The following is a 16944-nucleotide window of genomic DNA, read 5'->3' on the forward strand; positions in this document are numbered from 1 at the left end:
CATTTTCTAGCCGTGACAACGCGCGGGTTACATACTAGTTTACCAATGAAGCCCCCTAGCTCTAACTGCACTCCTTTGTATATGCTGGATGTCCTTGGATGTCCTTGTGCAAAGGATATGCCGGAGTCTTCATGTAAATTTCTCAATGGTTATTAAAATGATTGATTGATTGTGTCTCATAGAATATTTGCCACAATTGCGACAGTATTGGAAATTTTGTCTTTGTCTTTAGCTGATGGTACTTCCTTTGCTACATGGACTCTTCCTCTTGGTTTGTTGGTGCTTCTTTCTTTGCTACTTCTGCTGTTACTGCTACTGCTACTGCTACTGCTACTGCTACTGCTATTGTTGTTTCTTCATTTGTCTTGGTCTTGATGGTAGCACCGGCTTCGTGGGTGCCCTTTCTTTCAACAAATTTTGCAAGCATTGTTCATGTAACAATCATTGGATCGAGACATGGCCTATTCTACCACACGTACAACATTTGGTGTTGGATTTAATGACCGTATATGCTCCTCCCCTTGAAGGTGAACCATTTTGTTGCCTTTTTTCTTCGGCTTGGAGTCACTTGATGATGTCCTTGAATGGTGGAGGTGGCTCCTTCTCTTCAAGAATAGTGGCTTGTGATCATAGGATGTTGGGAGTGCACTCAAGAGTAAGACCACTTTGTCACCTTTGGGAACTTCATTTTGGATGTATGTGAGTTGCTTGATGGTGTTCTTGAGCCTATTGACTAGGCTAGCTACATCCTCTCTTCTATCATAGCAAGCTTGTAAAGTTGTCGTTTGAGGCTAACTTTTTGATTAAAATGAGTTTGATTAAACTCACACACACTACTGTTGATTTGATTTGTGGCATGGGAGCGCTTAACCACTAGCCTAGAGAGGAGAGCGCGGAGGCTCATGCACGCTGAAGCGCGATTGAGGTGCAGGTTATGATGGGTCAGCATATGGATTTTCAGGTGGTGGTGCTCGCGGGGGGCACTCCCAAGCAGCTCTTCCCACTCGTTTCCAAGGTGCGTTCATGTTGTTCACTGTCTGTTTTGTCTGCTTTGGTCTTACATATACTTTTTTCCGTGCGATCTCTGCAGGAAGTTCCAAAAGCTTTGCTGCTAGTGGGCAATTGCCCCTTGCTTTCCTACACCTTGGAGCTTTTAGAGTCAAGCAACCTTAAAAATCTTATCATTGTGAGTGTCAGCTTTTTTTACCTCATGCTTGTGCTGTCATTGCTTCTGTTTGTAATTTTTTCAAACTGAAGACGACAGCTATCAGTATGTTGTCTAGAGTAGTTGTAATACTATTTCAGCAGTGCGTGTTGAGCTATCATCAGTGGACAGTGTGATGATTAATGCTGGAACATGGGCACTTGTTGTAGGATGCTTACACCCTATAATGAAGTGGTTGGCACCCACCACATCTTGGTTAACACTTATGTTAACGAGTTCTTGAATAGGTGTTTCTTCTGTGCAAAAGGGCTTATGCAGAATTTGTGTTTGGCCAACAAACTTTGCCACTTATAGTGCTTCTGCTATCCTCCCTCGAGGTGTTAGAATAATGCATCTCTTGGTTTAATTGTCTTCTCCATAGTAGCAGAACAAGTTCATATAGAAACACCTGGTTAATCATTTAAAAAACTATGTAAGAGGAGAGCGAGGGTATGACCATGGTGAGGTGTGTGAGAAAGTGTTTTGCGAGATATATATATGTATGAGTATCTGCATGTGTCATATATATATGCACATACTTATTTGACATGACAATTCATTTGAGGGTTATATAAGAACCCCCAGCAACCATTGTGATCATCATCTAATCTATTGCGGGGTTGATTGGTTCGAGCAATCTCTCTCTCTCTCTCTCTCTATATGCCTTAACATTGTTTATTTTGAGACTTTGACATGGTATCAAAGCTATTGGCTTGGTAATCGTGGGAGATCTAGAAGAGTGCGAAGAGGTGGAGCAAGCGCTCCCACAAAAGAGGAACTGAGGAGTGCATTTTTGGAATTTGCCGCATGCATTTTGTAGGAGACTGGTAGCAAGACAGCTTGCGTTTATTTTCAATGCTGGCCCTTGGTTAGTTTATAAGCCAAAAGAGTCACTCATCAGTCGAGCTCGAAAAGACAACTGGCTTTCCATCCTGAAACCTGCACCAAAATTAGGGTTAGATTTCTTCCATAAGGTTGTAGCCGACCGCAGCATGGTCTGTAAGTTCTTGGACAACCAATGTCCATGTGGCGGTGATGGTAGCCCCAAGACATAGCAATCACACTAGACCTCCTAGGTTATCAACCCGAGAAGAGACACCTATTGACAGATGTCCAAAGACTCCAAGTTGTAATCTGCTAGGGTTTCCATGGCAAGCATTTTAGGCTACTACTGTGCCAGCAACTACACTCTAGAAAGATGTCTGAAGGCATATAACTTTGGGCAAATTTTTTTTCTTGAAAGCTTGCCAAGTCCTTGGAGTGTGCAGCTTGGTAGCTATAGACATCCACCACTGCATGGCAAATTATTCTTTGTGTTTATGCCTTGTAAGACAGAGTGATGAAGACGGGAGTGCGCGATGAGGTAAGGGTGGGAGTAGCTATAAGTCCGGGGTCGAAACACGAAGATCCTTTAATAAAATTTCACAGGGACACGAAGATTCTTTAATAAAATTTCACACGGGACATGAAATTTCTTTAATAAAATTTATGTGAAATCCCTTAGCATCGTCTTTCTCTGTCTGCTCTTTGATAGGACCGGTGCGCTATCAGAAAAGCACACGCCTGAAGCTCTGATACCACTGTCACAGGGACGGGCACCACGGGAAAGAACAGATCGAATAACTTTATGCACTTCAAATAACAATTGAACTGAAAGAGAGAGTGCACGACACACGAGACGAGAAGTGGCGGAATTCCACCCCAAGAGAGCACTGGTCCCAAACCTTGGCGTCTCTTTCGGTATTTCGTTATATTGCTTGAACTCAGTAGAACAACGATACTCCAGTCTTTGCACCTTCACACTGAAGCATGCCAGAGAATGAGCCCTTGGCTCATATTTAAAGGCCCTTAGCCTATAAAAAGGAGCTCCATGAAAAGCTTCAAACTCAAAAGCGTGTGGGCCAAAAGCAGCTGGCACGTTTTGCGGAAATCTGTACAGGTGCCACATCAGCTCTTTGCAAGTGCGTCTTGCTTTGTTTAATCTCTATAAGTCACTTGGGCCCCATTGGACGAGGTCCCATAAGTTGGTGGGAACTTCTTCTGCTTCTTTTGCTGCTGCTGCATGTTAGGGTTTAGGCCCCTTGGCTGGGATCTGCAAGTTGGCTCCGTTCTTCAATGTAAGGTGTAGCGGAGTGAATGTTGAACTTTGCTCAAGACGAGTGCTCCGAACTGTGCTCAAGGGTTCCTTTTACTTACAGAAGGGAGAGCCTTCCGTTCCTTTAGTGAGAGAGTGCAAATGATCACAAACAAAGTGGATAAACACTGTGAATGAAGGTGCTGAGATTGAGAGATAGAGAGAGAAGAGAATACGACACTAGAATGTTGTCAAACCACCTCCGAAGGCCCCACTCTCTATGGCGAGAGCGGTCTACTATTGATTGCACAAATCTCTACAATGCGATGGACTTGTCGACGACAAGGCTGAAATCTGAAAACTCTAATGGCTGAAATCTGCAAATCTTTATCTGCTGAATTCTGACTCTATGTTGGTGACGACAACGATGACGACAATGCAACGACGATGCGCTGAAACCGCAGATGCTGAAATCTGTGTTTTCTGGGCTGAATCTGCAAACTGCGTTGGATCTGACCGTGCGGCGAGGATCTGTTTGCGGGAAGGTGAGATCTGCAAGGTTCGGGGGTTCTATTGCGGAATCTTGATGCTGAAAACTGAAAACGCTGGTGCTAAAGGTGATCTTGTCGCGATGGAACTGCAAAACGCTGATCTGCCATGCTGATGCAAAAACGCTAGGGATTGAATTTGTCCAGATGCAAAAACGCTAGGGGAATCTGCTGTGTCTTGCTGGCGCTAGGCTGATCTGCTGTGCAAAATGCTAGGCTAATGTTGTGGATGAAAACGCTAGGCCTTCAGATGCAAAAATGCTAGATCTACTGATGGGGGGGGGGTCTTGCTGAGAAGGTGCGTATTGAACCTTGGTTCCTGTTGCCTCCTCTGCTAGATTGTGCTAGCGCTAGGTTTACTTATATACATGCTTGGTAAATTTTCCCTACCTAGTTCCCAACAAAAGTCACTTAAAAATAATAAGTGAAAAATGTCACAAATAGGGAAAATAGGTCTATGCACTGTAAAAATGCTCCTAATGGGTTCTGATGGAAATCTGATGATCATGCTGTGTGCAACCAGAGGATATGCATCTAATCTAAGTGCCTGGGCATGCACGGTCTGCGAACACTCACAAAAGTGTCAGATCACTTCCTATTCTAGACTGACTAAACTGAACTGAACCCTTGTCATGAAGTAGCTTGTCCACGTACACATAGGGTTATATGTGTCAGGTGACATCCCCTCCTTTTCAAAGTGAGGTACTGGTACCGAACTGTATGGGGTCGAGGGAGATCGTCAACAGCGTCTGGATGAATCCCGGGAAGGATTCGTTGCGTGCCCACTCTGATGTGTCGGTCGTGCGATACTTGAACTTCATAAAGGTATGCAAAGCTTGCGTCTTTGGGCCGCGCCGAAAGCGACACAGAGTCATCTGTGGCTCCTTCAATGCTTCAACTTCGTCTATAGTCATGCATCTACCTCCTTCAAGAATCTCCAAGGATGAAAATTCCTGAAACCACTTCCAACACAAAAAACATGAACATACCCATTCCATGTAAAGTGACTGGAAAAATACTATTCCTTCGAAAAAACTGTGCATGCAATGCAGATGAACAAAGTGACGGAGTGCCAAACCGTTCATCAAACACACATAAACAATGGGGTCAAAACTTGTCTTTCTGATCTAACTGTATCAACTGTAGCAAAACACAATGGAAATGCGTATGCTTGATGCTCAATCCTTCTTGTGCTCTTTCGGACACTGTGTCATGCCAAGGAAGAGACATGGAATGTAAATTCCTTGGGTGCAAACATTTCATCATTTCATGAGTAATTTGTATACATCGGTGCTCATTCATGAGTGAATCGTGTTCATCGTGCAAGGGATCACATAAGGACGGTGACTAAAATACAGGAAAGCATCACAAATGAAACACTCGAACAATGCGTGCTGACTAATCATTCGTACACATAATACTTCCTGTGGGGGTTCTTTGGACCTCGATTACTAAGGTTCACTAACACTTTACTGAAAGAATATGTAAGGCTAACACCTGGCACAGCCCGATGGCAAAAAGTTTTTGAAAGCCAAAAAGCTTTTGACTTGTTTTCCATAAATCTCTTGTTAATCAAAATTTAGTGCTCACAAGATAAAGTAAAACAAAGTGTAGTGCCCGGAAACAAATCCAAGGTACACAAGTGCATTACTATACCCAATGAAACACTACCGTTTCCCACTTAGTGTTGAAAAAAACTATTAAACATTTAGACATCAGTTTCCCTGGCAACTCCCCACTGGGCTCCTTTAGGGTTACTGTCTCCTGATTGAAATCTACAGGAATTGTTGTATCTGCAATGCCTTTTGCCACTTTTTGCTCATCATCAAGCATTGCTTCCTCTTTGTGGAAAACTAGAAATTCTTCATTGAATTCCTTGGTGCTCATGATCTCCTCCACAATTTCTTTCACTGCACTTGTCTCAATTTGTTTAGATTGCAAATTCTGAAATGAGTCATTTTTACTTACAAGTACAGGATCTCCCACATGCATTGCCTCATGAGTTTCCATAGCACTAATCAAGGTATGAAAATCAGTACTGGATTCAGGATCAACTGCATGACTTGTGACCATCTTTCCACTACTGCCTTGTTCAGTTTTACATCCATGAGTAAATTCTGAACTTTGCTGCATCTTCAACTGCTCAAAATCTTTCTTCAAGTCATCAAATTGCTTTTGCAAAAGAACATAATCTTCATTCTGCTCCTCCTTTGCATAACTTTGATAGGGAATATTCACAATGGAAAACATTTTTCTTCTGAAGTCTAACCACAGCTGGTCACCCTGCTTTTTGACTTCATTCTTCAAAATTTCTACATCATGTGGTAAGAGGTACCAGCCATTCAATTCTAGGTCCTCCTCAGACATATCCCTGATCTTTGCTTCTAGCTCTTGATAGGCTTGGACTCTACTCAAGATTACACTATTCTCTAATTGCAGTTTGGAATAGTCTTGAGCTAAGACTTCCAAATGAGTATTTAAATTTTAAACTGGACATCCACTGCTCTTTCCAAATTTGAATCTGTTATGAAGATTTCTCTTTTCTCTCCAACTGTGATTGTAGAAGTCAACAGAGTTTTTAGCAGCAGCTAAATCATCTTTGAGTTCATGAATTATTCCCTCTTGCTCCTCAATCAACCTACTATCTTCTTGACTCCTCTTTGAAACACTTTGTAAATGAACTACTTGAGTTTGCAGCTGAAATTTTTCCCTCTGTAGTACTGAACTGTTGAGTTGTGATTGGGATGCAAATTTTCTCACCAGATCAAGAGCTTTATAAACATGAGAAATTCCAATTTGTTCACCAAATTTACCGAATTGTACTTTCTCTTGCAAGTCCGTTTGACCTCTGCTACTGGGCTACTAAGCTTCTTTCTTTGAGTTTCAAAGAAGACTTAGGGGAAAACATTGTTGCAGCGTCAGCTTTCAATGCAGGCTTAGGAGTTTCAACGAAAGAATCCATATCAGTTTCAAAATGATCACACAAATTTCTCCATAGATCTTCCTCCACCTGTTTTGTTGGGGTAACTTCCTGTCTTGCTCCTGAGGATCTGCTAGTTTCTTCTTTTTGGTCTCTGCCTGAGAACTGTCTGCTTTATTATCCTTGTTTCCCTCAAGATGACCGCCAAATACAGAATCTTTTGGAGATAATCCACCTAGGGTTGTCATACTCATTGCATGGATTTGTAAAGCAATAAGAAATGCTCCAACCGTGGTAGACTTATCCCTCCTCTTTTTCTTCTGATAAATTTCTGAACTAAGCCTTTGAAAAAGCAAATTTGCCCAACCAATTTTCCTTCCACCCTCTACAGCATGCAAGAGTGCAAAATTCTCTTTTGAGATATACTCCAGCTTTACAAGAACACATACCTTCTCTAAAAACCATTTCAGTTGTTGAAATCTAAAAGGATTCTGAAGTTTGCTGATGGGATAATATCCTCTCTCATCCCGAGCCTGATCAAATTCTTTGTTCATCAGTGCCTCACAAGCTCTGCCAACTGAATTGTTTTCCTCCAAGTGGAGATAAAAAACAATAGAAATCAGTTCAGGGCTTAGCCAGTAATTACCAAAGATATTCCCCTTTGTGTCATGTACATGACTCAGCAAGGTCATAAGAGAATCATTGTTCTTTTAGTGCTTCCATGGAAGCCTAGCAAATTGAAGAAGGTCAATCTTCTGCAACCATTCTTGATGTGCCATCACAGACAAGTCAAGCTCTTGTCTCATCTCAAGGAAGGTGTAGCAACTGGACTAGTGTCCATTCGCCAATGCAGATGCGTCCAATGGTGTTGAGAGTTCTTTATCAATCACAATATCCTTAGCCGCAATAGCCTGAGCTCTGTGCAAAGCCTTCCTTGCTGAACGCCGTGTCTCAATTGTTGTGTGCTCTTCAGATTCTTGAGTAGGGATAGTAGAGGAGATGTCAACAGTGAGTGGCTTCTTCGACATGGCTAAGAAGCGCAAGAAAGCGCAGCAGAAGAGGTGCAGAAGCGCGCGTAGGAGAAACCTTTGGTGTGTTGACAAGGATAAACGTCCAGGTAACGTTTAAAAGTAAATTTGGAACTCACCTGACATGACATTCCGACATCCACCTCACAAATCTGTACGGAAAATATTCCATGTGCTAAACCATGATTATTTTTACTCTCTAGGAGATTATTCACACCCACAAAGGGTTTTAGCCTAAAGCCATTAATTGCCTTTGTGAAAATTCTGTCCTGAGCATCTGCCAACAAAAATGTTAAATCTCCTATCTCTTTTGCTATCTGAAAAAGCCCCAAGTACCTTAACTTGAGCTTATCAGGTCTTTACCAAGTGTGCTGTTGTACATAAGTACCCAATCACCTTCTGCTGTTGTACAAGTCTGTTGTTGTACATAAGTACCCTATCACCTTCTGGAAAAGGATTTGTACTTAATGTTCCTGTCTACCCAAGCTTGTCTTCTTCTTTGAATTGCTTCAGTGATATAGGCTGCCTGAATTCTGCTCTCCTCTAATTTCAGTAATTGTTCCTGCCTGCAAACTGAAGACTCATCTCCTGACAATTTATACTGAAGTGCAATTCTCGAACTTGGAACAACAAATTCCATAGGGACCAATGGCTTATAGACCATACACCATCTTAAATGGTGTCATCCCTGTGCTAACTTTAAATGCTGTCCTGAACGCCCACAATGCTGAATCTAGTTTGGTATCCCAATCCTTCTTGTTTTCTGAACAATTCTCTTAAGGATCCTCACTAGAGTTTTGTTGGTGGACTTTGCTTGACCATTAGCTTGTGGATAGTAAACTGTGGACTTCTTGTGGATAATCAAGTCATATTCAGCAAGCTTCCTGATCACTTTATTGATGAAATGTCCACCCTGACCTGAAACTAATTCAACTGGACATCCAAACCTGGTCATTATGTTTCTGTAAAGGAACTTGGCCACATTTTCTGCCTTGTTATCCTTCATTGCTTGTGCTTCTACCCACTTGGTACAGTAATCTGTTGCCACAAGAATATACTTATTGCCTGTAAATTTTGTTGTTGGCTTCACAGGGCCCACAAAGTCTAATCCCCACTTCTGAAAAGGTTCAAGTGGTAGAATAGGCTGTAAAGGCATCCTATTAGCATTGAGGGGTCTATCATCTCTCTGACAAGTTAAACAGGACTTCACAAACTCAAGGGAATCCTTAAAAACTGATGGCCACCACAAACCTGCTTGTAATATTTTCTTTGCAGTAATCTCTCCTAAAAAGTGACCACCTGCATTACTTGAACGGGCTTCATTTAACACTGCATGTTGTTCAAACTGCTCCACACATCTCCTGATTATCTGATCAATTCCCTTTTTGTACAAGACTCCCATAATCTTTGTGAAGGACCTGCATTGCTAGGCAAGTTTCTTTCTCTGGGTAACCACCATCTGTCTGGGTAAAACACCATCAAGAAGAAAGTATAATATATCTGCATACCATGAATCTTTGTCTTGAATGACCTGAACTGGAAACATGTTTGTAACAGGTAATTCATCAATTTCCTGATTGGGAACTTCACCTATAGCCAATCTGCTTAGATAATCTGCAATAACCTGTTCTTGGACTGGTTTATGAATGACTGAATAATCAAACTGGTTTATGAAAAAGGCACTTGCATGCGAATGGCATAAATGTCGTGTGAAGGGTATGCGCTTCCTGTGGTTTGTCAAATACTTCCTCAATTTGAATACAATGAGAGCAATCACACTGAGAAGTGTGTACAGAATCAATGTATGGTTTTGGTAACTTTCCTCCTCTTTTCCTCAGTAAACTGTTTCCTCAGTAAACAGTCTGTTGTCAGGTTCTGATGGTTGACTGCCCTGTTTTTCATCTGAAGTGTCAATCTCTTTCAAAAACACTGCATTTACTTGAGGTGGTGATTTCATTCTACCATCATTGGAAGAACTAGCGCCTGCATTTGGGGAATTGAAATTCACAATTGGAATACCTCTCTCATTCCTATGCTTACACCACAGCTCACATGCAGGTCCTTGCTTGTGTCCCATTGCACCTTTTTGCTCATCATCAAGCATTGCCTCCTCTTTGTGGAAACCTGGAAATTCCTCATTGAATTCCTTGGTGCTCATGATCTCCTCCACAATTTCTTTCACTGCACCTGTCTCAGTTTGTTCAGATTGCAAATTCTGAAATGAGTCATTTTTACTGACAGGTATAGGATCTCCCACATGCATTGCCTCATGAGTTTCCACAGTACTAATCAAGGTATGAAAATTAATAAATTCATGATCAACTGCATGACCTGTGACCATCTTTCCACTACTGCTTTGTTCATAAACTAGTTTGATTATTCAGTCATTCATATACTAGTCCAAGAACAGGTTATTGCAGATTACCTGAGCAGATTGGCTACAGGTGAAGTTCCCAATCAGGAAATTGATGGATTACCTGATGCAAACCTATTTCCAGTTCAAGTCATTCAAGACAAAGATTCATGGTATGCAGATATGTTATACTTTCTTCTTAATGGTGTTTTACCCAGAAAGATGGTGGTTACCCAGAGAAAGAAACTTGCCTGGCAAAGCAGGTCCTTCACAGTGATTATGGGAGTCTTGTACAAAAAGGGAATTGATCAGATACTCAGGAGATGTGTGGAGTAGTTTGAACAACATGCAGTGTTAAATGAAGCCCATTCAGGTAATGCAGGTGGTCACTTTTTAGAAGAGATTACTGCATAGAAAATGTTACAAGCAGGTTTGTGGTGGCCATCAGTTTTTAAGGATTCCCTTGAGTTTGTGAAGTCCTGTTTAACTTGTCAGAGAGATGATAGACCTCTCAATGTTGATAGGATGCCTTTACAGCCTATTCTACCACTTGAACCTTTTCAGAAGTGGGGATTAGACTTTGTGGGCCGTGTGAAGTCAACAACAAAATTTACAGACAATAAGTATATTCTTGTGGCAACAGATTATTGTACCAAGTGGGTAGATGCACAGGCAATGAAGGATAACAAGGCAGAAAATGTGGCCAAGTTCCTTTACAGAAACATAATGACCAGGTTTGGATGTCCAGTTGAATTAGTTTCAGGTCAGGGTGGACATTTCATCAATAAAGTGATCAGGAAGCTTGCTGAATATGACTTGATTATCCACAAGAAGTCCACAGTTTACTATCCACAAGCTAATGGTCAAGCAAAGTCCACCAACAAAACTCTAGTGAGGATCCTTAAGAGAATTGTTCAGAAAACAAGAAGGATTGGGATACCAAACTAGATTCAGCATTGTGGGTGTTCATGACAGCATTTAAGGTTAGCACAGGGATGACACCACCTAAGATGGTGTATGGTCTGGAAGCCATTGGTTCCTATGGAATTTGTTTTTCCAAGTTTGAGAATTGTACTTAAGTATAAATTGTCAGGAGATGAGTCTTCAGTTTGCAGGCAGGAACAATTACTGAAATTAGAGGAGAGCAGAATTCAGGCAGCCTATATCACTGAAGCAATTCAGAGAAGAAAACAAGCTTGGGTGGACAGGAACATTAAGTACAAATCCTTTTCCAGAAGGTGATTGGGTACTTATGTACAACAACAGACTTGGTAAAAGACCTGGTAAGCTCAAGTTAAGGTACTTGGGGCCTTTTCAGATAGTAGAAGAGATAGGAGATTCAACATTTTTGCTGGCAGATGCTCGGGGCAGAATTTTCCCAAAGGCAATTAATGGCTTTAGGCTAAAACCCTTTGCGGGTGTGAATCATCTCCTAGAGAGTAAAAATAATCATGGTTTAGCACATGGAATATTTTCCGTAGAGATTTGTGAGGTGGATGTCGGAATGTCATGTCAGGTGAGTTCCAAATCTACTTTTAAATGTTACCTGGACGTTTATCCTTGTCAACACACCAAAGCTTTCTCCTACGCGCGTTTTCTGTACCTCTTCTGCTGCGTTTTCTTGCGCTTCTTAGCCATGTCGAAGAAGCCACTCGTTGTTGACATCTCCTCTACTATCCCTACTCAAGAATTTGAAGAGCACACAGCAATTGGGACACGGCGTTTAGCAAGGAAGGCTTTGCATAGAGCTTAGGCTATTGCAGTTGAGGATATTGTGATTGATAAAGAACTCTTAACACCATTTGACGCATCTCCATTGGCAATGGACACTAGTCCAGTTGCTACACCTTCCTAGAGATGAGACAAGAGCTTGACTTGTCTGTGATGGCACATCAAGAATGGTTGCAGAAGATTGACCTTCTTCAGTTTGCTTGGCTTCCATGGAAGCACTGGAAGAACAATGATTCTCTTATGACCTTGCTGAGTCATGTACATGACCCAAAGGGGAATATCTTTGGTAATTACTGGTTAAGCCCTGAACTGATTTCTATTGTTTTTTATCTCGACTGGGAGGAAAACAATTCAGTTGGCAGAGCTTGTGAGGCACTGATAAACAAAGAATTTGGTCAAGCTCAGGGTGAGAGAGGATATTATCCCATCAGCAAACTTCAGAATCCTTTTAGATTTCAACAACTGAAATGGTTTTTAGAAAAGGTATGTGTTCTTATAAAGCTGGAGTATATCTCAAAAGAGAATTTTGCACTCTTGCATGCTGTAGAGGGTAGAAGGAAAATTGGTTGGGTAAATTTGCTTTTTCAAAGGCTTAGTTCAGAAATTTATAAGAAGAAAAAGAGGAGGGATAGGTCTATCAAGATTGGAGCATTTTCTGTTGCTTTACAAATCCATGCAATGAGTATGACAACCCTAGGTGGATTATCTCCTAAAGATTCTGTATTTGGCGGTCATCTTGAGGGAAACAAGGATAATAAAGCAGACAGTTCTCAGGCAGAGACCAAAAAGAAGAAACTAGCAGATCCTCAGGAGCAAGACAGGAAGTTACCCCAACAAAACAGGTGGAGGAAGATCTATGGAGAAATTTGTGTGATCATTTTGAAACTGATATGGATTCTTTCATTGAAACTCCTAAGCCTGCATTGAAAGCTGACGCTGCAACAATGTTTTCCCCTAAGTCTTCTTTGAAACTCAAAAGAAAAAAGCTTATTAGCCCCGTAGCAGAGGTCAAACCAGACTTGCAAGAGGGAGTACAATTTGGTAAATTTGGTGAACAAATTGGAATTTCTGATGTTTATAAAGCTCTTGATCTGGTGAGAAACTTTGCATCCCAGTCACAACTCAACAATTCAGTACTGCAGAGGGAAAAATTTCAGTTGCAAACTCAAGTAGTTCATTTACAAAGTGTTTCAAAGAGGAGTCAAGAAGATAGTAGGTTGATTGAGGAGCAAGAGGGAATAATTCATGAACTCAAAGATGATTTAGCTGCTGCTAAAAACTCTGTTGACTTCTATAGATCACAGTTGGAGAGAAAAGAGAAATCTTCATAACAGATTCAGATTTGGAAAGAGCAGTGGATGTCCAGTTTGAATCCTCATTTGGAAGTCTTAGCTCAGGACTATTCCAAACTGCAGTTAGAGAATAGTATACTCTTGAGTAGAGTCCAAGCCTGTCAAGAGCTAGAAGCAAAGATCAGGGATATGTCTGAGGAGGACAAATAGAATTGAATGGCTGGTACCTCTTACCACATGGTGTAGAAATTTTGAAGAATAAAGTCAAAAAGCAGGGTGACCAGCTGTGGTTAGACTTCAGAAGAAAAATGTTTTCCCTTGTGAATATTCCCTATCAAAGTTATGCAAAGGAGGAGCAGAATGAAGATTATGTTCTTTTGCAAAAGCAATTTGATGACTTGAAGAAAGATTTTGAGCAGTTGAAGATGCAACAAAGTTCAGAATTTACTCAGGGATGTAAAACTGAACAAGGCAGTAGTGGAAAGATGGTCACAGGTCATGCAATTGATCCTGAATCCAGTATTGATTTTCATACCTCGATTAGTGCTGTGGAAGCTCATGAGGCAATGCATGTGGGAGATTCTGTATCTGTAAGTAAAAATGACTCATTTCAGAATTTGCAATCTGAACAAATTGAGACAGGTGCAGTGAAAGAAATTGTTGAGGAGATCATGAGCACCAAGGAATTCAATGAGGAATTTCCAGGTTTCCACAAAGAGGAGGCAATGCTTGATGATCTGTACAGTTTCAATACTTGTACAGGTTCAGAACAGGATTAGGGTACTGAATGGAAACTGAAGACAAAATACACAGAGAAACACAGAATCTTCATAGCCATAGCCTTGCATTCATCGTCCTTCTCTCATACAATGCGCTACCATCAGGTGCGAGGCCAACTACTAGGAAGAATGAAGAGGTACAAAGCCCTTCACTAATTACAAACTGAAAAGTAAATTACTAAGGTTTACTAACACTTTACCGAAAGAATATGCATGGCTAACATATCTCTTGGGAGAGAGCAATAGCTACCGCCTTGTTGAGATCCGCGGGGTCGAAGACTTCTACATCAAACTTGGTATATTTGTCCAACCCAAAAAGGAAAGGCTCTTTGCACTTATCATCCGGTTTGTGTAATTGGGTACCGAGCTGCAAAACACGGTTAGAAAAAGACATGATTGGTATACCATTCTGCTTGAGATTGCGCCAATCCTCTTTCAACTGCGCTAGGTACTGTGGTGGCATAAACCGCGCCTTGAGCTTGTCTTGGAAGTCGGCCCAATTGAAGGAAAGGGGCGTGTCTTCGTCGGCTTCCTCTAGGTGCATGGCCAACTGTGCCTCTTGCCATGCGTGGTATCAATTAATGGCATCTACGTTGCTGCCGTCAAAACCTTGCTATTGCCTATCTTCTTAGTTGTCGCAAAATAAGAATTAAATTGATGCAACCAAGAATGAATAATACTAGCATCCATCTTACCATCATACTTACTGAAAGTCGATTTCTCTGTGACGGGGTTGTTGGAGTCCGAATCTCGGCTTGCGCCACTTGATGAACTACCAACCTCTTTGGCCGGCTCGGACTTCGAGGTGAGAACCTGTTGGACCAACTCTTGCATGCGTAGTTCTCTCTGTGCTTCACGCTCTGCCTGTCTTTCTTCGGCCGCCAAGCGCGCTTGCTTACGCTCACGCTCACGCTCCATGGCTTCCCGTTGTTTTGCTTTTCTTTCTTTTCGTTTCTTGGCTGCCAAGCGCGCTTCACGATCCAAGGTTTCTTGTGTGTTTTGGCGTTCACGCTCCATGGCTTCTTGTCGTTCTGCTTTTCTTTCTAGTTGTGCCATCGCAACGTGATTCGCTTCTTGTTGTTGTGCCATCATGTCCATTATCGACTTGACCAAAGCCTCCATAGGAGTTGGTGCAATCCGTGGCGTAGATGGGGAAGGGGGAGGGTCAGAAAAACCTCCTGGTGGGGAAAATTCTTTTTCGCCACTGCCATTCTCGTCACCTCCATGCGAAGTATCCATTCCGCTTCGGATAATGACCGTACACTGAAGCCATGGGTTCTTAAGTTCACGAGGAACTAGGGTTCTTGTGGTTCTTGGTTCTTGGGTTCTTGAGTTCTTGAGTTCTTGAGGTTGTTGAGGTTCTTCTTTAGCTTGCAATTTGTGTTAGAGAAGGATCTTCTCTTCACCCGAGTTCTTCTCTTTCCCGTGGACACACCCCTTGGCAGCCTTGCGCTCACACCAAGGTTGCTTTTTCCGACCTCACGTTGATTGGCCGGCCGCTAAGTGCACGGTCCGCTCTCAATGAGTGAAAAGAGGCACAAGGGGAGACTGGACAAGCCCTTCTTTCTTGGGTTTCGTGTCACTATTCAAAAACACGATTAGGAATCGACACGCCCAAGAGGACTTGGGTTACGTGCGACCGCAACAAGCAAATTTTTTTTCTGTGGTTCTTTCCTTGAGTGATACAGAACACTGCCAAAGCTCTGATACCAATGTAAAGTATAGCGGAGCGAATGGTTAACTTTGCTCAAGATGAGTGCTCCGAACTGTGCTCAAGGGTTCCTTTTACTTACGGAAGTGAGAGCCTTCCGTTCCTTTAGTGAGAGAGTGCAAATGATCACAAACAAAGTGGTTAAACACTGTGAATGAAGGTGCTGAGACTGAGAGATAGAGAGAGAAGAGAATACGACACCAGAATGTTGTCAAACCCACCTCCGAAGGCCCCACTCTCTATGGCGAGAGCGGTCTACTATTGATTGCACAAATCTCTACAATGCGATGGACTTGCCGACGATGTTGATGACGATGAGGACGACGACAAGGCTGAGATGATACATCTAGTCCCGACCAATGCCTACTGGAGCAAGGATTCCCTTGTTGGTTACTGGCGCCTCAATTGGATGGTGTGAACCAAGCTGCAAACCGGATGGATGCACGTAGAGCGAATGTCTTGCAATGCAAACGCTGATACCCATGAAGGTTACCGGCCAGCCTAGGCTGCCCGTATGCGGGAATATTGGCAAGAGCAACGCCGAATGGGAGATGATGGATATATCCTTTGGAATGCCCTTGTGTAACAGACTTGGACACTCCAAGTCAAGATTCTACCGCGACACTTCAGGAATTCACTTCAAAAAAGTTCACAACTCACAATTGATTCGACACGGCTCGGCGGAGTTTCGTGCCTAGAGATGTTGGCCCCAAGATTGGCGCCCCTTTCGGTATTTCTTTTTGTATTGATCTACAACTCAAAGTACAAGGGAGTGGGCTCACTCTCAGACTCTGCATCCAGATGCTTTGAGAAGTGAGAGTCCAAACCTCACTTATAAAGGTTTACAAGGGATGCTAAAAGCAGAGCCTCAAAAGCTTCAAAATCAAAAGCTTCTTTCAAATAAAGCAAAGCCCAAAAGCTTTCCAATTTTTACGTAGACTTTCAATTGCTTTTTACCAACGCAAAGGGCGGAATTCCGTACAGCTCAGCCACGTCAGCAGTCTGCCGTAAATAATGGATCCGTATAGGCTATGCCACGTCAGCAGATCTCCGCGTTTTTTGGGTTTCTGTACATTGCTGCCACGTCATCATTTCAGTCAGCCTGTTATTTTTCGGGACTGCCCATGCCAAAGGGGAGGGTGTGTGTGTACACGGACTGCCACGTCACTAGGTTGTGACATACCCCCCTCTTTAAAGCATTGTAATTGCCCTCGATTACGCCTGCAAAACAGACAGAAGCCATAAACTGTCTTAGCAGACACTGACTGTTAGTACCGACGCACTAGGAACACACGTCTAGCACA

At 42.3% G+C, this 16944-nt stretch overlaps 1 protein-coding gene across 1 annotated transcript in view; it reads left to right on the forward strand.

The window, feature by feature from the left end:
• Nucleotides 1-810: 810 nt before the first annotated feature.
• LOC147417947 (transferases/nucleotidyltransferase) overlaps nt 811-16944 on the forward strand; it is a 72410-nt gene continuing 56276 nt past the window's right edge. Inside the window, exons 1-2 of the mRNA XM_086506448.1 lie at nt 811-1015; nt 1091-1186. Of these exons, the coding sequence (XP_086362574.1) occupies nt 935-1015; nt 1091-1186 (177 nt within the window). The 5' untranslated portion in view covers nt 811-934. The remainder of the gene's footprint in view (nt 1016-1090; nt 1187-16944) is intronic.

Source organism: Adiantum capillus-veneris, chromosome 30 (assembly GCF_014529385.1).
Source record: "Adiantum capillus-veneris isolate H3 chromosome 30, ASM1452938v2, whole genome shotgun sequence".
In the NCBI taxonomy this organism is placed as follows: Eukaryota; Viridiplantae; Streptophyta; class Polypodiopsida; order Polypodiales; family Pteridaceae; genus Adiantum; species Adiantum capillus-veneris.